We start from the raw sequence: 21,759 nt of genomic DNA, 5'->3' as shown, positions 1-21,759 counted from the left end.
TTAGTGTTAAATGTGGGAACTCCAGGAAGACATCAGATGTTGATCAATACGGGAAACGCAACCAGGAAAAGGGGGAGGGATTTGGAATCCAAAGGCTGTAAAATCAAAATCATATTTTAATTTATTATATTTTAATCTATTATGTATATTAAAGGGGGGAACGCGCGGAAGGGAATAGGTCGATCTTAGGAGATGGGAAAATATTTTTAAATTGGGCTAATGATAATAAGGTTAAAATTTGGGATAATAAATTGCTGAATTTATTTGTAAGAATTGGAATACAAGAGGGGGAGGGGAGGGGAAGTCCTGGAAAGATGTTATGGAAAATAAGATCTTAAATCTGGATGTTTTGTTTTTTTATATTGTTATAATTGGAAATTCTTAATAAATATTATTAAAAAAACAAACAAACCTCTATTAGTGAACCCCTGAAGATGTGGTTTCCAAATCCTTTATGAACCCTCTTTTTGTCACACCAGAGGTACGCGTGCCACCCAAATCTGTTATCAAATCCTTCAAGATCTAATAATTCATTATTTTCTAACTTTATCCATTCTTTTAACCAACATAAACAGGCTGCTTCATAATACAGTCTCATATCTGGCAGGGCGAAGCCTCCTCTTTCTTTTACATCCGTCAATAATTTAAATTTTATTCTAGGCTTCTTCCCCTGCCAGATATACCTTGAAATCACTTTTTGCCATTCTTTGAAAATTCCTATACCCTTTAATATGGGTATAGTCTGAAATAAAAATAGCATCTTTGGTAGCACCGTCATTTTTATCGTGGAGATTCTTCCCCAAAATGATAGTTTCATTCTGGCCCACACCTCCAGGTCCTTCTTTATTCCCTTCCCAACCGGGATATAATTATTTTGGTATAAATCGATATTCTTGGCTGTTACCCAAATTCCCAAATACTTAACCTTTTTCGCCACCTCTATCTCTGTTCGTTGTTGCATTAATTCAATCATATTTGAGTCCATATTTTTTACAATCATTTTTGTCTTCCTTTTATTCAGTCTGAATCCTGCCACCGTACCAAATTTGTCCATCTCATCCAATACCTCCTCGATACTTTCTATTGGTTCTTCCATAGTCAGTACCAAATCGTCGGCAAAGGCTTTAACTTTGTACTCGTTTTGACCTACTGTTACCCCCTTTATTTTCTTATTTTGTCTGATTGCATTTAAGAAGACTTCCAGAACCGTTATAAATAACAATACAATCTTATTTTGATGACGTTAAGGTGATGCTGCACTTCACAGCTGCAACAGGACATGGACTACGGCAAACACAGCTTTATACACCATGTATTTAAAGCTCATGATTTCCCTCCAAGAGTTCTGGGTGTTGTACTTTAAGCATGTTAAGGGTGCTGGGGAAACATAGCTTTATGGTGGGCAAACCACAGTTCCCAGAATTCTGTGGGAAAAGTCATGTGCTTTAAACATACAGTGTGTACACAGGATTTGCTATATTACTGGCACTCTTGTTTTCCTCAAAATGTAGGATAGAACATGCTAAGAATCCTCCTGTGATCAGGATTCCTGCCTTATCAGAGTTCCCCAGTTGCAATGAAGATTTTACACTCTTAACATGAAGATTTAACACTCTTAACATGGAAAGGAATGATGTAGCTTGCACACAGAGGGACATTGCAAGTGTCCCACCCCCACACCACACTTACCCTACAGGTGTTTGCCTCAAATGTATCTTGCTAGAAAACAGTGGGTGGCATCCAGGGTCACGTGATCAGGCTTCCTCTTCCTTTCGTCTCCTCTCCCCTCCTCTCAGATTTGCTCCAGAGCTTCCTCTGGCTCTCTGGAGCAGATCTGAGATGTTTGTAAAGATTTGGGGAAAGTCTGAACCACTTGTGCACAGATACTGTGGGCCACAATCTGATGCCCTATGTGCCTTTCAAGTCAGCAGTGAAATGATGATGAGGCTGCCTTCACACCACCCACTTCCGTCTATAAAATGGATGCAAAAAATATTCCAAAAAAGGAAGTATTGAAATATTATTGAATAATTTTATCTGGTCACCCTGATGCTGCAAAAAAGGACTCAACACGTACACAGGAAGGAGAAAGCCTGACTTCTTTTAAGAATATTTGCTCTCTGAATGGTTTGTGTATCAAATGAGAGTGTCAACATCAAATGCTATCTATATATCCCCTATCACTGCTCCAAAAGGAGTTCCATATGGTGTCACAATGAATTATGAATGCAAGGATAAGTTACTATAGCTCTTCCCCGGCTGGAACAAATTGCTTTCTTCTTGTCAATATCTTCCCTTAACAACCTTTTGGTGTTGCTGGGGTAAACAAGAAGCACCTGCTTCTGCTTCAGGGACGGCAGCGCGCTCAAAATGGTTCTTAATCCTTCGATGCTGAAATGAATGTCAAACCATATTAGCACTGCAAAGTGCAGCTCATCATTTTAAGTGTCGTTTGGCATGGAAAGGGTTGGGCATCAAAACACAACAACGATGAAATGCTTTTTAATTGCTTGCACAGCATTGCAAAACAGGTAACATTTTCAAGCTGGTAATATTTAAAGGCTAGTCTGCCCTGTGCTTGTAAAAGAGTTAATTAACTTTCTCGACAAGGGTGGTTCATCAGTCAGAGTAACTACTGCAGAAGGACTTAAAATGAGCAATGAGAAGCTGAGAGAGAAAGATTGAATTCCATGGGCTCTTACACGGTTTAAATGGGCTATACAGTGGTACTTCGGGTAACATATCCTTCAGGTTACAGACTCCGCTAACCTAGAAATAGTGCTTCAGGTTAAGAACTTTGCTTCAGGATGAGAACAGAAATCGTGCTCTGGTGGTGCGGCTGCAGCAGGACGCCCCATTAGCTAAAGTGGTGCTTCAGGTTAAGAACAGTTTCAGGTTAAGTACGGACCTCCAGAACGAATTAAATACTTAACCTGAGGTACCACTGTACCCTTTTTCAGATCAAATCGGAAAGTTCACTGCTACCGATGGGTTCACCTGCAATGGTGGTGTCAGGAGCTGAACTGAGGAGGAATGGTGGGGGCTGCCACCCCTTCTCCTGAATCTTCCTTACAACAGGAGGACAGTATAGATTTAGAACAGTGGTTTGCAGAGGGGCATAGTTCAGAGGCTGCAGAGGGCAGAAGCTGGGAAATATTGGAAGAGGAATAGCAGGAAGAAGAAGAAGCACCAGGGAAGAGACAGCTGACAGACTCAGTGTCCTTGAAAAGCATTCCTGACCCCCCCCCCCCTGCTCCCAGGACCAGGCAGGTTGTAAAACAAAGAGCTCAGGGGCAGAAAGCTCAGATTAGCCCGTGCAAGGGTGATGCAGAATAGGGTCGATGTAAGAAGGTGGGACTTGGAGCAATGCCATCATGGCATAGAGAGTACATCTCTTTGTCTATCTCTGTGAATGCTGAATAAATTATGTGGTAAGGACTCTTCGCATTATCTGCTTTCTTTTGGCTGCCCCCAGGGGAAGGATAGTATTCCCTGAGCCTTGACAGGTGGTGGGACTGTTGAGATGGCTCACCTTTGGTAACTGGTGAAATCAATTTATTTGCAGGATTGTCCTACCCCAAATGTGTCCACACAACTGCTTCAATCTGCTGTTCTGGTACTGTTACAGGTGCCACATAATACTTGTTCCACGTTTGTAATAAATTGATATTTTAGTGCCGCATCACCCACGCTTCGGAACACCCAGCCAATTGGCATCCGTGAGGTGTCTTCACTTGCTAAAAACATTTAGGCAAGCCTTTCCAGGCATGCAGAATGTTGGCATTCAAAATTCACGCTTTTCCAAATGTTGTGATGCCGTTCTCCAAACAATGATTACAAAAATGCATATGTTAGAGGGAAGTGTGCATAAAAATGTAGTTATGGGTGAAAATAACATATGGAAGTTAATTCTCTGGGACAAATTGCTTGCAAAAAATGTGTGCATTAGTCAAAACCGCATTCAAAAATGTTTTAAAAATTTGCAAAGGCTGAACAATTTTCACGGCTTTTTTAAATAGAATAATTGCTGCAGGAATGTGAAGAACTGAATTTCAGATTGGAAAAATGAGAAACTGAGACACTGAAACTGACAGATCCATCTTTACTGTTAATCCCCCTAGCAGATGAACAGTGTGGTTTTTGTGGAACCTCACCAGCTGAAGACTCCTAGCACTGGACTTAGCACAGCATACACACCCACCCAAACCCTTTGTTTGTGAAATCAACACAGGGGCCTTATCTGCTGGTAGGGGTGTGAAGTAAAGAGTGGTGCTGTGGTCTAAACCACTGAGCCTCTTGGGCTTGCCGCACGATGGGGTGGGCTCCTGGCAACCTAGCAGTTTAAAAGCACATCAGTGCAAGTGGATAAATAGGTACTGCTGTGGCAGGAAGGTAAACGGCATTTCCGTGCACTCTGGCTTCCGTCATGGTGTTCTGTTGTGCCAGAGGTTGTTTAGTCATGCTGGTCACATGACCCACAAAAGCTGTCTGTGGACAAACGGCAGCTCCCTTGGCCTGAAAAGTGAGATGAGTGTCGCAACCCCATAGTTGCCTTTGACTGGACTTAACTGTCCAGGGGTCCTTTACCTTTTCACCTCAGCCCTGATTGCCCATTCAGAAGGATAGACAGAAAGAAGACAGGAATAATTATTTTGGTGATGGGACATAAGTTAAAGTGCAACGTACACATTTTGGGCATTTCTGTAATTTTACCCCTAATTTCCTGACTTTCTGAGACAGGGAGTAAGTCTGCAATCCTACCGGTATATCCATTTATGTGAGAGTAAGTCCCATATAGACGTGCATAGAGTTGCACTGTGACTTCCTTTTTTGCCATTGGGAAAAGTAGACGTGGTGGATGAGAGGGAGTCAGAATCAGTTGGGACTTGGAGCATTGCAGAGGGATTGTGCTGGGCCTTCGAGAGAATGTGGAGCCGGAGTAACAATTTGAGGAAGGGCATTACATGTCTTAGCAATGAGAGAGTGAATGGCTTTGGCAGCAGGGTATGAGGTGGAAGTGGTAATAAAGGTCCAAGGAGAAGGTGGCAGAAGCAAGGTGGAAAACAATCACAACATGAACTGGAGGACAGATTGCAAGGGGCAGAATTTTGCAACAGGAGAAATGCCATGGCTGAGCTTTTTGTTTTGGTTTTAAAGAGGGGTAGGGAGAAATGAAGCATAAACAGGGGTGTGAAATTTTGGTTTGGGAGACCAATAGTCAGAAGTATTTTTTAAAAGATAATGGAGACTGAAAGGCAGACATTCTTCACCCTCATTCTTCTCTCACGAAAGCAGTGTCTCCATCCCCATTGTTCAGCCCAGACACTGAGGTCCAGCTCTGAGGGCCTTCTGGCAGTTCCCTCACTGTGAGAAGTGAGGTTCCAGGGAACCAGGCAGAGACTCTTCTCGGTAGTGGTGCCCGCCCTGGGGAATGCCCTCCCATCAGATGTCAAAGAAATAAACAACTATCTGACTTTTAGAAGACATCTTAAGGCAATCCTGTTTAGGGAAGTTTTTAATGTTTGATGTTTTATCGTGTTTTTAATATTCTGTTGGGAGACCCCCAGTATTGCTGGGGCAACCCAGCCAGATGATGATGATGATGATTATAGCACAAAAGCAAAGGTAACCATGTCCAGTAATCTAAATTGGAGATGAGGAAGTGGCATCCAAGTTAGCTGACACTGGAGCTATGGATGGAGTCTGCATTTAGTCATAGTCTGAACAGAGCTTCCTTCAAATGCCTGCTCGTATTTTCCAGAATGACCGCTCCCCGCCTTAAATGGGGGGCGCCCTTTGCGCGGACGCGTGCAGCCCCTAGATCTGGAGCGGCTCCAACAGCATAGGCTTGTCTTTGCCTTCCCTCAGGTGGGAAACCTGGAGGTCTCCGCCTACCTCAGTCAGTTGTCCAATCCCACCTGGGGGGAAGCGTTGCCAAGGAGACCAGGCCAGGTAGGGGAGGGATTACCTGCCCACACAATGCTTTCCATGGTTTCTCAGGTGGGTTGATAGTATTGCTGCTGTGCTTGAAACACACTCACATTTTGCTGTCTAGGAAAACTATAAAACACACACACAACCAAACCAGTTCTGTAGGTTTTCCATGTGATTAATATTTAGCTAGGGAAAGGTAAACTGTGGGACAATTCTAAAAATAAAGGGTGTTAAAAAGTTTTACACTGAATTTTAATGTAATGAAAAAGTAGATTTCCAAGATGATGCTGACAACTTTTCTTGCTTTGTTATCAGCTGATATAATAACATGTGGAACACGGGTAAATTAAGTTGTTATAACTATTATCAATGTAATATGTGTCTATATCATGTTCAGGTAGAAGAAATGTACATTAAGTTGTCATAACTGTTTAGCATGCTATATATATTCATTTCATAATATAAGCCCTTTGCCCTTCCCTGCACTGCAAATCGGTGGCAGGAAATATTTTTCATCTGCTTATCTTGTTTGAATATTTAATGTCTGCGTCATCATGGGGGTTGAGACTTTGCATTAGGCTGTGAACGAAAGTCAGACTTGAATGGACACATCTTCATCAACTTGGATTTGCATGAACTGATAAGCCAAGAATAAGGCTTGCATCTGTGGCGATTTGGACCTTTGATGGTGGATTGATGCTAGAGATGCTTGCTCCCTTGGAGTCTATCTTTCTTTGAGGTGAGTTTAATTTATTATTTGGGGATTCTGGTGAAAATTTTGCGAAGAGGTTCGGCTAAAGTCAGTAAAAAGTTTCCTCCTCCTTCAAGTATTCTGCCCTGGTTAGCAGAAACTACAGGAGGGGAGGGAGAAATCTAAAAACCCTGTCCAGTACAGTAGCTGGACAGACTTTGAATTAAAGCACAGTGCTCTTCTCAAGAATGCTGAGAATATACACTGAACTCTTTGTCTTCTTTTGGGAAGATTTCCTATAGCCAGAAGAGAATAAAATGACTCTGAATCCACACACAAGATTTTGGATGTTTTTAAAAAACAAAACAGGAACTAAATCTCTTTCTCTCATCATTTCAATGTTATGCATATTTATCACAAATCTAAGATGCTAGTTATAGTTGGCAACTCACTAAAGTGACATTTAGTCAATGGGCATCTTGTTTTTAATTGGTTTATTTTAGTTGGAATAAAAGTTATATTTAAATTTGCCTGAAAATGTTGCAGCAGAAGTGAGATACTCTGAACTGTCTGGGTTTCTTTGTTTGTTTAGCATATAAATCTTTGCATTAAATAAAGTATCTCAGTTTTGAAATCATTATGCTGCTTATATTTGAAGACACATAACAGTTTCCCTTGCTTAGGAAATGCTGAAAGACAATGTATTATTTGGAAAGCATGTGAAACATGGCTAGTCTGAAGAGATATACAAACATTGTTTCCTGCTGTTACCTCAGAATTACAATATTTTCATCTGAGATAGCCCTAATTAAAAACAAGTTAACTAGACATTAAAAGAAAACCACCTTTTGCAGTGGGTGGATTGATCACATGACATGAGGTGCATATCCTAAAATGCTAGTTGCCCTAACACAAAGAGTGTTCCTTTACCAAGAAAATTGTTCCCTTGTGTATTGCATGTTTAAATATATTTTCATGCTAAATAAAAGATGCTTTAGTGCATACTTCTGTTTTCACAAGCACTCCTGCACTCCTGTTTCTGAGAACTCCTGAGATGAGGAAAAATTGCTTGTAGCCTGTGCTTTCCATGGGAATAAATGAGGTGCCAGTACTCATGTTTTGATAAACATGCTGTGGGTGCCAGCACACAGTGGTTGCCAGAGGTAGCAAAAAAAAGAGGAAATGGTATTCTGTACTGGTGAGTATGGTTATAAAAAGCACTGCTTATAACTATGGTTGCAATTCTAACTGTCTACTCAGTAAGTCCCATTGATTTCAATGGAGCCTACCCCCCAGGTAGGTGGGGTTAGGATTCCAGCCTAAGAAACTTGACTGTGGGGGAAGTTCCAGTCATTTATCCTAATTCCACCTCCCCACACATTACTTCATCTGTGCCCCACTTTCCCATTTACCCCTGAGCTGTTGCCACAGGCTAAAAGCATGAGATAGGGCCAGGCCTGCTTCTGCTCTTCCAAACTTTGAGGAGGAAAGAGGTAAAAAATATTTTCCTGTTCTAACCCAGGAACTGTGATTGGGTTTAGTTGTCTTCCCTTCCACCAACAGAACTGAATTTGTATTCACAGAATAGGGTTTTCTCATGGGTCTCCTAAGAATGTGCTTCTGAAAACTGGGGGGCCCTTGGAAAAGGGTGCAGTGTGGAGGGCCACAGGGGGGGGAGGGGGTCCACAGAAGTTTCCCCATTGTATGAATGGAACAGAAATTACAGGCTGAAATTATCCAATGATTTGCTAGTCCAGCATGCCTTTCTTCTTCTTGTGTCACAAGATGGATAAATAGATTCCACTTTTACAATGCTGATCTATTTCCTCACCTACTGGAGTTCCTTATTCCCCGTAAGCACGGGTACTTTCTTAGTGCATGTTTCAATCTACATTTATTAAAGTAATGTGAAATATTTTCATTAGCCATGCAAAATCTCACGCTGTGCTTCTAACATTCTGCCTTTCCAAAATTCTTTACAGAACTAAGAGTCAGAAAAACAAGTTTTTGGGGTCTCTCTCTCTCTCTCTCTCTCTCTCTCTCTCTCCTCTTTAAAGAAACTCCATGGGAAATATAGGCACACTCAATTCCAAGCTGTTTACATTCCTAAACAGTAGCACTCACTTTTCTGGGACTATAAACAGTAGCACTCACTTTTCTGGGATTATAAACAAAGCAAATGCAACATGTGAACAACTTGGGTGAAATCTAAGAATGAGTATCCACTTTATGTTTGAAACCAAGGGAAGATGATGAGGAAAAAGCATTTTTTGGCTTGGCTCCTGCATCCTGTTATAGGCTTGCTTGCAGAGCTTAGGAAAGAGGCTTACACATTCCATTTACACAACATCCGCAATGAAATTAACGATGAGGGACAACAACAAACCCAGCCGATGAGTATTGGCAGGACTGTAGCCCAAGTGGGGCCATAGAGTAACAGGAGAGATATCAACATGCTCAGGGGAGCCCTGAAGTTTGCAGGAGTAGTTCTTGGGACAGGGGACCTAAGGTATGGCACCTCTCTCTCGGGGGTGGGGGGGGGACGCAACCCATTGAAATCTGAGCACATTTAGAGGCCACAGAATCCTAAGTGTATATTGGGAGAAGGGCAGGAAATGGGGAAGGGGAATGCAGTATCCCCAAAGAGCTGGAACCGGGAGCATTTAGTTGGCTTTAAAAAAGGATTAGATACATTCACAGAGTACAAAGCTATCAATGACTACAGGCTGTGATGACTATATTCTACCTTCACTATTGGAGACAGTATGGCTCTGGATACCAGTTGCGTGGAATCACAGCTGGAGAAAGTGTCTGCTTCCTATAGGTATCTATCTATCATCTATCTATCTATCTATCTATCTATCTATCTATCTATCTATCTATCTATCATCTATCATCTATCTATATCTATCATCTATCTATCTAATCTATCTATCATCTATCTATCTATCATCTATCATCTACTGTATCTATATCTATCTATCTATCTATCTATCTATCTATCTATCTATCTATCATCTATCTATCTATCATCTATCTATCATCTATCATCTATCTATCATCTATCTATCTATCTATCTATCTATCTATCTATCTATCTATCTATCTATCTATCTATCTCTATCATCTATCTATCTATCTATCTATCTATCTATCTATCTATCTATCATCTATATCATCTATCATCTATCATCTATCATCTATCATCTATCATCTATCTATTTAAAATTGTATACCACCTCTCATCCATAGATCTCAGGGCAGATGACAACATTACAATATAAAAAAAACACAAAATACATAATAAAAATAAGAACAAAAACACACACTAATAATTCCCCCTCTGACTGATGTCAATCAGTGGTTAGCCAATGTGAGAAGGGGATGCTTCATCCTCTAGGGCACGTTCTATGTTCTTATGTTCATTCTGTACAGCAACATTTTGCTAGATATATAATATACAGTGGTACCTTGGTTTACAAACAGTCCTGTTTACTAACTATTCGGTTTATGAACTCCGCGGAACTGGAAGTAGTGTCCTGGTTTGCGAACTTTACCTCGGTCTAAGAATGGAAGCTGAACAGTGGAAGGGCACCGGCGGCGGGAGGCCTCATTAGGGAAAGCGTGCTTTGGTTTAAGAACAGACTTCTGGAATGGATTTAGTTTGTAAACCGAGGTATCACTGTATAGTTATATTGCTTTTTTGTAGAATCTGTTTTAAAAGAACAGGGATTATATCCAACATGTTTATAGCAACGCACTGCTGGGGGCCAGGGGCGGGGAGGCCTTGCCGTTTCCACTGTAGAGCAAGCAATTAGTGTTGTTCACCCATAGCTCTTAATATGTCTTGTAATATGTGCTTACCGTACACAGCAATTGTGTATCTAGTAGTTCTGCTTTTTCAGACAAATATTAGCAGATAGATCTGCTGGATTACGCCTGTTTGCTCAACAAAGTAAGCAGAACTCAGCCAACGAGTGTTGCTTTCTGTACACAGTGACCCCTTTGAAAAAGAAGCACAAAACAGAGCTCGTTTGTGCCTTTTCTTCCCTTTGTAGAGGCTTGCGCAAAAGGTTGGCTGCATGCGCTGTGCTGCGTGGCTCCTTTTGTTCCTAATGTGCCTATAATGTTTAATTAAATAGCAGTAAGGATTTGCCTTTCCAGTGAGTGGAGTGGAAAAAGTTTATAGAACCATTTGCTTGGTCCTCTCTCTCTCTTAGCAGCTGCTTCCTGGACATACTGGCTTTTAATAATGTACTCCATTCTGACTTCTAGAGGACTTGCGATGGGGTTTGTAAACGGGACTTGTACCTTTTAGGAACAGCTTACAAGCTGGGTGGCTTCTCATCTAAAGATGTCTTGCAAGATCAAGAAAGCCCACTTCAAAGAAATGGGAAACTGAGGCTATAGCAGAGACCCCACATTTTAACAGAGAAGGTAGAAATTTGAGATTGTTTAAAAGCCTACTTTTGCCATTCTACAGCATCTTCCTCTTACTGTATAAAGAAAAGACCTCCAAGATGGACTACGTTAAAGTATTGGGGGGGGGGGCGGAAGAGCAAAACATATTCTCTTCCAGAAAATATCTCTCTTATTCAAGACACAGAGACAGAGGCAGTTTCAAAAGCTGACTCAGTGGATGATATCTAGCTAACACAATCCTATATCAGAAAGTTGTCGTTACGGGTAGCAACTGTTTTAGGTGCATCCGATATGTGTGCGACCATGCACATGCGCATCTTGCTGAACCTGTAAGTGACCCAAATACACACAAAAAGGGGGAGAATGGGGCAGGCCAGGGGCAGAATGGGGTGTTTGCAGGCTTTTTCGATGGTGTTTCAAATATACGTGATTCCACCTAAATGTGTTGTATCTGGGAACGTAACCCCCATATAAATTAGAAGTTGCCATCATCATCATCATCATCATCATCATCGCTGCAATCCAGTTTTTGCCCCTTGCCCTGGCAAGGCTTTATGGAGTGGATGGACCACCTCTTAGCGCATTCACAGTCCTACCACACACTGCAACTGGAGCGGAGGTTAGGAGGACAGTAAGATAGCTGGCTGTGCAAGCCTAGAAAGGTGTAATGGCAGTGAGATCTGAAGGGGACACAGCCTAGAGATGGGGTCGAAATTTGATTCAGTTGGCATTTAAATGCAAGTCTATCAAATCCGCAGTTTTCAAAGCTGTATGAAAACCAAAACGCAGCCTTCCTTTGAAATTCGCATGTCTCTGAATTTTGCAATGCAATTCTCCAACCAAACAATGCTTACCAAAAATATTAGGGAGAAGTGTGAACGTATTTGTGAAAACAGCATACAAAAATGCATCATAGGAGGGGAAATTGCTTGCAAATTAGTCAAGGCTGCATACAAAATGTTTTACCTGAAGAAATTCATTCTAAAACGCTGGTGGGTTTTGATGAGCATTTGAAAAATAAAGAAATCTCAAATTTGCTGCAGAAATGCGGAGAACAAAATTTAAACATGGAAAATGAGAAACAGAAAGAACTGAAAAGGGCAGCTCCTTCTGTCCCCTGGTCCAAAAGTTCCTGGGCCAACTCATCCCCTCCCCACCTTCATCACATCCCATTGGGGACTTTCTGTTGGCTACAGCCATAGAGCTGGGCAAACAAGTAACAAAGCACAAGGGGTTTGGATTGCTCTGTTAGCCCTACTCAGAATAGACCCATTGAGTAGAGGCTTCTGAGTTGAATATGGGACTTCTGAGTAAACATGCTTAGAACTTGGCTGTAAGATATGTAGGGCCCAAGCCTTTTGGGGTTTACAGGTTAAATTCAGTAGCTTGAATTTGCTTGGAAAGCAAGAGGACTTGGAGCCTATTGTTGCAACACAGATTTTATTCTTTGGGAAACTGGGTGCCAACCTCACTGCTCTCCCCATTGTTTTAGTTACAAGGCAAACTGATCTGTGGTGCACCAGCTGCTAACCTTGTCATTTTTGTGTGGCACTTGTAAACTAGATGCAGATATTATAGCTTCTGTTTAACCTTTAATGTCTGCTACTTTTAAAAAAGATTATTTAAAAAGAAAAAAGTTTAAAGGATATGATTTACAGTTTCCTTTAATTCCCAACCCTAGTTTGTCAAACGCTGAGAAAATAGTTCACTAAAAAAGGAATTGTCCCAAATTAAACATTGTTGCATTTGGATGGCATGACGTTCCATGGAAAGTTCAAGACTAGCACAAACATTATGATGGGATGCTCTAGGGCTAAAAATCTTTGCTAATGTTAGAAAAATACCTAAGCTAAATACAGTGGTGCCTCGCAAGACGAAAATAATCCGTTCCGCGATTCTCTTCGTATAGCGGTTTTTCGTCTTGCGAAGCAAGCCCATTGACAGCTTAGCGGATTAGCGCTATTAGCGGTCTAGCGGCTTTTAGCGATCAGCTGAGAAGCGGCTTATCAGCGGATCAGCTGTTAAGCGGCTTAGCAGCTTAGGAAAAGCAGGAAAAAAGCGGAAAAACCCCGCGGGAACTCGCAAGATTTTTTCGTCTTGCGAAGCAAGCCCATAGGGAAATTCGTTTAGCGAAGCGCCTCCAAAACGGAAAACCCTTTCGTCTAGCGGGTTTTCCGTCTTGCGAGGCGTTCGTCTTGTGGGGCACCACTGTACATATACTAATAGGTCTTATCTAAACAAAGTGAGACATTTACAGGCAACTCCATTTACAGGTAACTCCATAGGGACGCGGGTGGCACTGTGAGTAAAACCTCAGTGCCTAGGGCTTGCCGATCGCATGGTCGGCGGTTCGAATCCCCGCGGTGGGGTGAGCTCCCGTCTTTCGATCCCAGCTCCTGCCCACCTAGCAATTCGAAAGCACATCAAAGTGCAAGTAGATAAATAGGTACCGCTTTATAGGGGGAAGGTAAACGGCATTTCCGTGTGCTGCGCTGGTGTCTCCGGACAGCGCTGGCCCCCGGCCTCTTAAGTGAGATGGGCGCACAACCCTAGAGTCGGACACGACTGGCCCGTATGGGCAGGAATTCCTTTTTGCGTGTGTTCAAAGCATGCACAAACATGCACACGCGAGTCATTTTTGGACCTGGAACGGGGTGGGGCAGAGGTGTAATGGGGCATAACAGGGCTGGGTGGGCATCTGCGTGCTCCATCAACACATTTGATGGCCAGGAATACACCAAAATGTTGCCATATGGGTTCCTACTGAACGTATTTCCAGCCACTTCATTCTATCCCTTGTGGGTCCCCCAGGTAGCATTCTTTGCCTACTGAGGATGCTCAGTCCATTCTGGATTTTTTTTGGGGGGGGGTCTCAATCATAGAGGTTTTTTCATCCTCTGAAACAGTATCCTCTGATACTGTTTGGGCTACATAAGGATTGGCACTTACCCTTGAACTACATAACTAAAAAGAAATATTGACTTGTTAATACAAGAAAATCTGACATAATTTGCAACTTGTCTAGTAAAATGAAGTCTCTCCAAGGTATTTGTTTAAGCAACAACACATTGTTCAATATATGTATAATATATACCATAATAAATTGTCATAAACTTGCACTTACCCTCTTACAATTCTGAAGGCAGTCCTGTTTAGTGAAGTTTTTAATGTTTGATGTTTTATCATGTTTTTAATATTCTGTTGGGAGCTGCCCAGAGTGGCTGGGGAAACCCAGCCAGATGGGCAAGTTATAAATTTATTATTATTATTATTAAGCATAGATTTGGGGAGAGATGAGAAACAAGGGTGTGGGTTTGCAATACATTTTTCCAGAGAGCTACATCCCAGGAAGTGTCAGGTGGCAGATTAGCAGCACAAATTTCCACCTCCAAAAGTGGTTCACATGTTCCTCTTCCACATATCCCTTACCTCTCAGCTTTCTGATACTACATCTCTTGCCTTCCTCAGTAAAAATGTTCCAGAGGAGATGGTAGGTACAGAATGATGAAGTGGAATATTCTTATAAAGATCTCTTTGATTGATTGATTCATTGATTGATTCATTGATTGATTGAAGACCAAATGATGAATCAACTAACAGCCTCAGTACTCTGCAACCAGATGAATTTCACTGTTTTGTATTTCCAATCACCGTTATTGCATTGCTTATTAGAAATTGCCTAATTGAACATTTTCTGCTGCAATGTCTTATGGTGATCTTTCTATTTCTAAAATGGGTCTGAGTAATCCTGGGTTAGATTGAGCCTAATCTGAGGCACTAAATAGGATCCCAGCCTAGATGATGTTGTGGATGAGATCACTGCTAGAAAGTCTAATAAAGCTGGGAGCCTAAATCTGAGTCCCCCTGCCAGGCACTCTACAGAACAACGTTTAGATCTGTGCTAGATATGCATTTTTATAATCTATAGCCCATTTAAATGGAATGTCACTTTCTCTTAGCTAAAGTGCTTTCCTTAATTTATTTGTTTGCATTATTTTATTATTCCCCTGCTCCATTCAATGAAACTGACAGATAGTGATGGGAATTATTATTTCTTAATTCAGTTATTTCTCTAACTGATAAATGTTAAGAATTGTACATTTAGATCAGACTTGATTAGCTAGTTCTTAAAACAGAGCCATTTGTCATCATTAGGTGGAAAGGAGATTGGAGACAATTACTCACAAGGAAACTAAAAAGAGGAAATGTAAAATATTAAATTAATCAGGATGGAGGATCTGCTAAATAGGAAACGAGCCACCCTGCTCAGCTGCCTGCTGAACTGTGGTCTAATTCTTGAATAGCCACAAGTGTTACACTTTCCCATGTGCAGCACTTGGGAGGAGCTCCTCTGAGTAAAAGTAATGACATGAAAGCAGGCCCTCAGAAGACTATGGTCCAACTGAAGAGTATTCATTTGCTGTCAGGGACTGGGGAGAAGAGGAATGGTGGAGACCACCTCCCCAGCCTGACCCTTCCAGAGAAGAGGAAGATGGTTTAGATTTACAACAGGGGTTTGAGGGAGGTTACAGCTCATAGGCAGATGAGGGGGAAAGTTGGGAGATAATAGGAGAGGAAGCAGCAGAGGGACAACTGCTGATACACACAGTGTCTTTAGAAAGCATTCCAGACCCTCCATCTCCCAGAACCTTGTGAGCCTTGAAAGTAAGAGAGCAAAGAGCTCAAAGACAGAGGGCACGTAGCAGTACCTGTGGAAGAGACGATGAGAATGACAATTGAGGAAGTGGGAGAGACAGGGGGGTGGAGATTCACTCAGGACAATGCCAATATCCAAGTAAATACTGAATGAAAACAGGATGATAAGAAACATCCCTTTGTCTTGTATGTTCCTGGGCAACCAGCCTGGAGTTGCTGGCAGCAGCCTGACATTTGCTCTGCATAATACCACTTGAGTATGACATAGTAAATTGCAACAATATTGACCCAACACATTAATTTAAGCTGCAATGGTGAATCTAGGCATCCTTAAAGGTTTATCTCCCCTCCCTTCTTAAATATTTTGGCCTAAGGTAGACTTCTCCAACAAAGTGCTCTCCAAATGTTGTTAGAACTCCAATGCTCAGCCCCAGCCAAAAAGGTCAGGATGAAGAGAGTTGTGCTGTAAAACATCTAAAGGACATCAGGCTGGGGGTGGCTTAAAGAGAGACCAATGGCTTTGGCAAAAAATCAGACGGAGACCCTTCACTCCAAAACATTTCATGGCCTCTTGTGTTCTGGAATCCATCATTTAACATAATTTACCATGATCTCATTCACGATGAAGAGAACACAGAGCAGAATTTCTTAGAAATGAATCAGCAAAATAGCCCACAAAAAGTCAAGGAAACCAGACTGAAAGGGAGCAGATGAACCTTTGGACGAGTAGCACCTTCAAGATACTAAATCTTCTGTCACATCAGTGGGAAAGTTTAAGTCCAGCTGTTTTCATCTAGGCTGTCCTGGGTCCAACATGGCTATGAAGAGAAGGCCTTAGAATCATAGCTCATACATCATTCCATGCTGCACCGCAGTAAAGATGGAAAGTAAGGATTTGGACCTGTCGTGTAAAATATTCACTGTCTGGAAAAAGCATTTCAATCACTTGGGGGTGTGGGTGGGGAAACTCTCTTAAGAGTAACGTAGAAAATCTCATGGGCTAAATGCCCAGAAAGAGATTCTCAAGGGAACCATTTGCTAGGCTAGAAGAGTGTATTGGTGTGTTTCCAAAATGATGTATTTCTTTATCTATTTATCTATTTATTGCTATCCTCATTTCAACTGAGTTTTTTTCATGCCAGGAACAAGACATTTCCACATCCTGACAGTCTAATCCTTTTTTTGCTTTTTGCCACTATCCTCTGTATTGTATGCAGCAGCTAAAGTGTCACCCTATGCAAGGCAAGTGGAACAGACTTTCATCCCTCCCCTCCATAGTGATTTATTCCAGCAAACAACTGTGTTGGCACTAAGAAGAATGGGAAGCCTGGGAGAAGGGAGAATACCAAAGAGGTTTACCTGCTGAGTATGCAGTACTGTCTAGGCCAGCTCCTACTGCATCACAGTCATTTCTTGGTAACTGCAGTGTTGTAATCAGTATTATTGAATGATTAATTATTTGGCTGGAACGTGTTCCACCTCCCTCTTTAATCATGTTGTCCACCACATTTGGGTAAATAGGCAAAGTCCATTTGTATTAAGGAACTGGTTTGTAGACCGGATTGCCAGTGTTCCATTTCTGATTGAAAAGCCGCATCCCCTTCCTCCTCCTCGTGATTGCTTTATTTTTTACTGGAAAGCCCACTGGCAAATATTGTGATAAACTTAAAAGTCCATTATTGACAGTGTGAAGTCTTCCTGCATTGTGATTGTCTTCTGTACGTTATTTACACATCGGGTCTTTAAAAGCTGAATATGTCAGTCTGAAGATTGCTAACACCTTGAAAGGGCTCAAAGGCTTATGTCAGAATTGCACAACTGACATAAGGTGTGGAAACTTTTTCCTCTTGACGGCCATATTCTGATGGTGAAAGTTGCCGCAGTGTCGCTTACACATATGTGGTGAGAGAAGCCAACTCCCCACACCATTTGTGTGCCCAGACATACAAGCACACACCCACACACCAAAGTGCATTCACACAATCACACAACCTCAATGAAACCCCCCCACACACACACATAACATTCACACAATTACAAACTCTTAACACAGAAGAAAATAAAACTCACACCTTTTGTCTCAGCCCTAAAATAAATATTCATGTTGTAATTTTCTCTCTTGGCAGGAAGCCCTCTTCTTCTGGATGGTAACAATAAATAGATCCTGTTTTGACCATAAAAGAAGAACTACACACACCACAATCAGACTGGGCCTAATATGTGCTTTCAGGAATCTGAGTCTTTAGGAAGGATGCAGTTGTGTTGTGAACACATAAATGGCTCCTGCATAAAGAGCAGCTGGTCAATCAGCATTCGTATTTCCATGTATATCTTCATGGTGTGTGTGATCCTGGCTACCCTAGCTGGCAATTTGACTGTGATCATCTCAATATCGCACTTCAAGCAGCTCCACACCCCAACCAATTTCTTAATCCTCTCAATGGCCACAGTGGACCTTCTCCTTGGTTTCCTTGTCATGCCTTATAGCATGGTGAGGTCAGTTGAGAACTGCTGGTATTTCGGAGAATTCTTCTGCAAAATCCATACCAGCATCGATATCACTCTGAGTACAGCCTCCATCTTCCACCTCTCTTTTATCTCCATTGACCGCTACTACGCCGTGTGTGACCCACTGCGATACAAAGCAAAGATCAGCACAGGGGTCGTATTGATCATGATCTTTGTAAGTTGGGTCTTCCCTGCTACATTTGGCTTTGGGATGGTCTTTTTGAAGTTAAACATGATTGGAGCAGAAGAGACCTTCTATAAGCTGATCTATTGCGTGGGAGGCTGCTTTGTCTTCTTCAATGAAACGTCAGGAGTGGTGGCCTCTGTGGTTTCTTTTTACATCCCTGGATTTGTCATGTTATGTGTCTATGGGAAGATATACACTATAGCCAAAAGGCAAGCCAGGTCCATTAAGGCTGCTGCAAACCAAATACAGATCAGATTTGAGCATCACATTTCACACAGCAGAGAACGAAAAGCAGCCAAGACTTTAGGCACTGTGGTCGGGGTCTTCCTCATCTGCTGGTTCCCATTCTTTTTCTGCACAGCAACAGACCCCTTTATGAATTATGCAATACCTCCCATTCTCATTGATGCCCTGGTTTGGTTTGGTTACTTGAACTCCACCTTCAACCCAATTGTTTATGCGTATTTTTACCTGTGGTTTCGAAGGGCCTTGAAGATGATTGTATTGGGGAAGGTTTTTCAGCAAGATTCATCCAGGACTCAGCTCTTTATGGAGTGAAGCACGTCGAGCTTTGAGAGCATATTCTTCAGTATTTTACCAGGCACTGTCCATTTTGAAGCAGAAGGTCAAAGTGAAAAAGCATGTGCGATGCTTCAGTGCAGTTGCTCCAGCAGCCCCATCATGGCCCAGAAACAGGGTGCAGACCAATAACCAACCAAGAGAGAAGTATGGGTGCCAATGGGCCGTAACTTATTGGCAAACAGACATAGGTGGAGCAAGCATGCATTGGATGATAATCTGTTGACATCAAAGACTTTCAACCTGTAAGCCAACCTTCATTGGCTGGGGCATCCATTTGGTGGGTTTTCCAGCTCTGAGAGACCAGTGTGGTACAAAACCAAGCATCTGAGACCACTGGTAGCTTGAGATGGCTGCTCAGCAGCCCAGCCCCCTGGACCTTGAGCTGGGAGCTGCTCACCTTTCAGGTCCCCTAAAGGGAATCCCCTTTATCCACCCAGCCTACCCAATTCTATTTCTGCCAAGTCGCAACAAAGAAGAAGGAACACATAACAGAACTCTTGCTACCCACCTAGGACCAGTTGAGATTGAGTGTGAAATTTTGAAGTTTTGTCTACTCATGGAAAAGGAGGAAGGAGGCAGAGTGAGATGGTAGCTGGTCCTTTGAAAGGTTCCTGCAACCCCACAACTCTAGAAGATCCCACTAGAAGATCCCTGATATTGCAAAAGCCCCCTCCTTCTTCCTTTACCATGGCAGCCCTCCCAACCATCCTGGCAGCTCTCATGAGTTCACTGGGCCAAGGGTTGTAGCTGTCAAACTGATCAGCAAGCAGGTCACAACATTTTTATTGTTACTTTGGATTTGGGAAGGATTTGGAGTTTGTTACTGCTATGAGTTTGGGGAGGACGAAATAGGCTGTATGCAAGATCCTTCAAAACCCTGGTTTCAGCAAATGTTAAAATATAAGCCAGGCTAGCTTCCTGTGTTGAGGTGGTAGCCTGGGTGATGGGCTGTTAAGAGAACAAAGGGCTCTGTGCGAGACAGAGAATAGGTAGGCTCCCCTCCCCAGACAAAACCAAGTTTGGAGGAGAGAGTTAGCAGTGATATGGCCTAGAAGGAAAGTAGCAAGCTGGGGAGAAAGGGAGAGCAATGTTTTATTTCTGTTTGACTCCAAGGCTGTGGCTATGAGAGAAACAAGATGCTTTTGGGGTGTTAATGCTGTGAACATCTCCATCGGACGTTCAGGTTGTATATATGTTTAATATAAACCATATATCATAAAGACGCCCCAGTCTCTGCCATGCCTCATTTCCAAAAGGAAACACGAACCCTGGAACTGCTGGAATGTTGCACTGCTCAGAGACTGGGGTGACGTGCAACATTATTTTAAGAAACAGAAAGTGGGATTAATGGCTATGTCCTTCTTTCCCGCTCTTTCTCTTTACATTATCACTAATGAAATGGCCCTTGTTTTGATGGGAAAGGGATTGTGAAGGAAAGAGCTGCATATTGCAGAGATGCTTGGGGTTGGGTCAGGCTATGAGGGCACTGGACAGTGCCTTCAAATGCAGTGCTCCACTTAACATTTTCTATACACATGGGTTTTTGTTGTTGTTGTTTCTTAAACCTGTGCAGTTACCAGATTTGTCCAGTATGTGGTGTTATACAAAAGATGACAATAAAACACATTTGTAAACCTTGATTTAATTCTCCTTGATTAGGTTTCTAAATCACTTATCGTATGACTGAAAATTTTACTACTTATTTAAAGTTCATATCTTACTTTTCTTCATACAATGTCAGGGCAATTTACAGCAATGAACACATCAGACAACTGGTAACAGTAAAACATGATAACTCAGTAAAATGAGACAAAACACCTCACATTTGTCAATATGTCACTGCCAGTTCAATATTTCTTTTACTACATTTTAAATTCCTTCCTAACAAATAGATCAAAGGTTGACCTTGTATCCGTCAGCATGATTATTTAAGTATGTGACCTAACTCAGAAATAACTTCTTCCTCTTGTGTGTGATTAGGCAAAGTTTCCCCAAGAGTCTCCCTGCCTTTTGTTTTCAAAGTATAATGTCCCATCAGAGACAACCATGTTTTTGCAAAAGTCTTGCAGTATATGGCTTCATTAGCACCTAATCAGTGCTGTTGTGTAGCTGTCCTCACTAAAACTGAGAAATGCATCAGAGATGTGTTAATGAGGTCTCTTGGTTTCTGTTCAGATCCAGTCATATAGCAAATGAGAAGCAAATGAGGGAAATGTGTTGCGCTTTTGTCTGATCCCATTTTGGATGGAAATTAACCTGTGAGCAGGTAAACAAATATGCCTTCAAAGCATCATTAGCCTTATTAGAACTTGAGACATGGGTGATCAGCACATCTAATTGCTCATCTAACTGAACAGGTCCCAGAGGCCAACTCCCTTTTCCTTTTGTTTTAAATAGGTACTTTGTGGACGATGTCATCTTTTTCTCTTTCATGAGAACTAAAAAGATCATGAAGACTGATAGTATGAAAGAATTTTCTTAGCGAACTACTACTGGTGAACCACTTCAAGTAAATCAAGCAATTCACTAGTGAATTAGAAATTCAAAGAGACAGTTGTGTCTAATCACAACTACCCCCTTTAATTTTTTTTCAATATAGCCGCCGCCTCTTCCTCTCATAATGGGGGACCACTTTCTCTTCTACTCTCCCTACTATACACCCATTGTGTTTCCTCCTCTCTGGCTTTTCCCTCTAGCCTTCTCCTCTTCCCTATGGGCTGCTCTCTGAGAGTCAAAGTAGTCATGATGATGAATATGCCATTGGAAACTGCAACGAAAA

General features: G+C 41.9%; 1 protein-coding gene across 2 annotated transcripts; it reads left to right on the top strand.

The window, feature by feature from the left end:
* The first annotated feature begins 6,541 nt into the window (after nt 1-6,541).
* LOC309338263 (trace amine-associated receptor 1-like) lies at nt 6,542-20,595 on the top strand. 2 transcript variants are annotated; one of them, XM_081855370.1, is made up of 2 exons: nt 6,542-6,673; nt 17,830-20,595. In XM_081855370.1, exon 2 carries the CDS (start codon nt 17,922-17,924, stop codon nt 18,954-18,956), a length of 1,035 nt encoding a protein of 344 aa, XP_081711496.1. In that variant the 5' UTR covers nt 6,542-6,673; nt 17,830-17,921; the 3' UTR covers nt 18,957-20,595. The 2 variants fall into 2 exon arrangements, with proteins under 2 accessions (XP_081711496.1, XP_081711497.1); XM_081855371.1 differs by lacking the exon at nt 6,542-6,673 and adding an exon at nt 16,989-17,119.
* Nucleotides 20,596-21,759: the final 1,164 nt, after the last annotated feature.

This window comes from Podarcis erhardii (assembly GCF_964252035.2).
Source record: "Podarcis erhardii genome assembly, chromosome: 3".
Lineage (NCBI taxonomy): Eukaryota > Metazoa > Chordata > Lepidosauria > Squamata > Lacertidae > Podarcis > Podarcis erhardii.
The sequence above is the reverse complement of the archived record's forward strand: the minus strand, read 5'-3'. Positions and strand labels throughout refer to the sequence as shown.

Bases quoted from the DNA above. Each gene is read 5' to 3' on its own strand.
- LOC309338263 (XM_081855370.1), top strand. From the start codon at position 17,922: ATGTGCTTTCAGGAATCTGAGTCTTTAGGAAGGATGCAGTTGTGTTGT.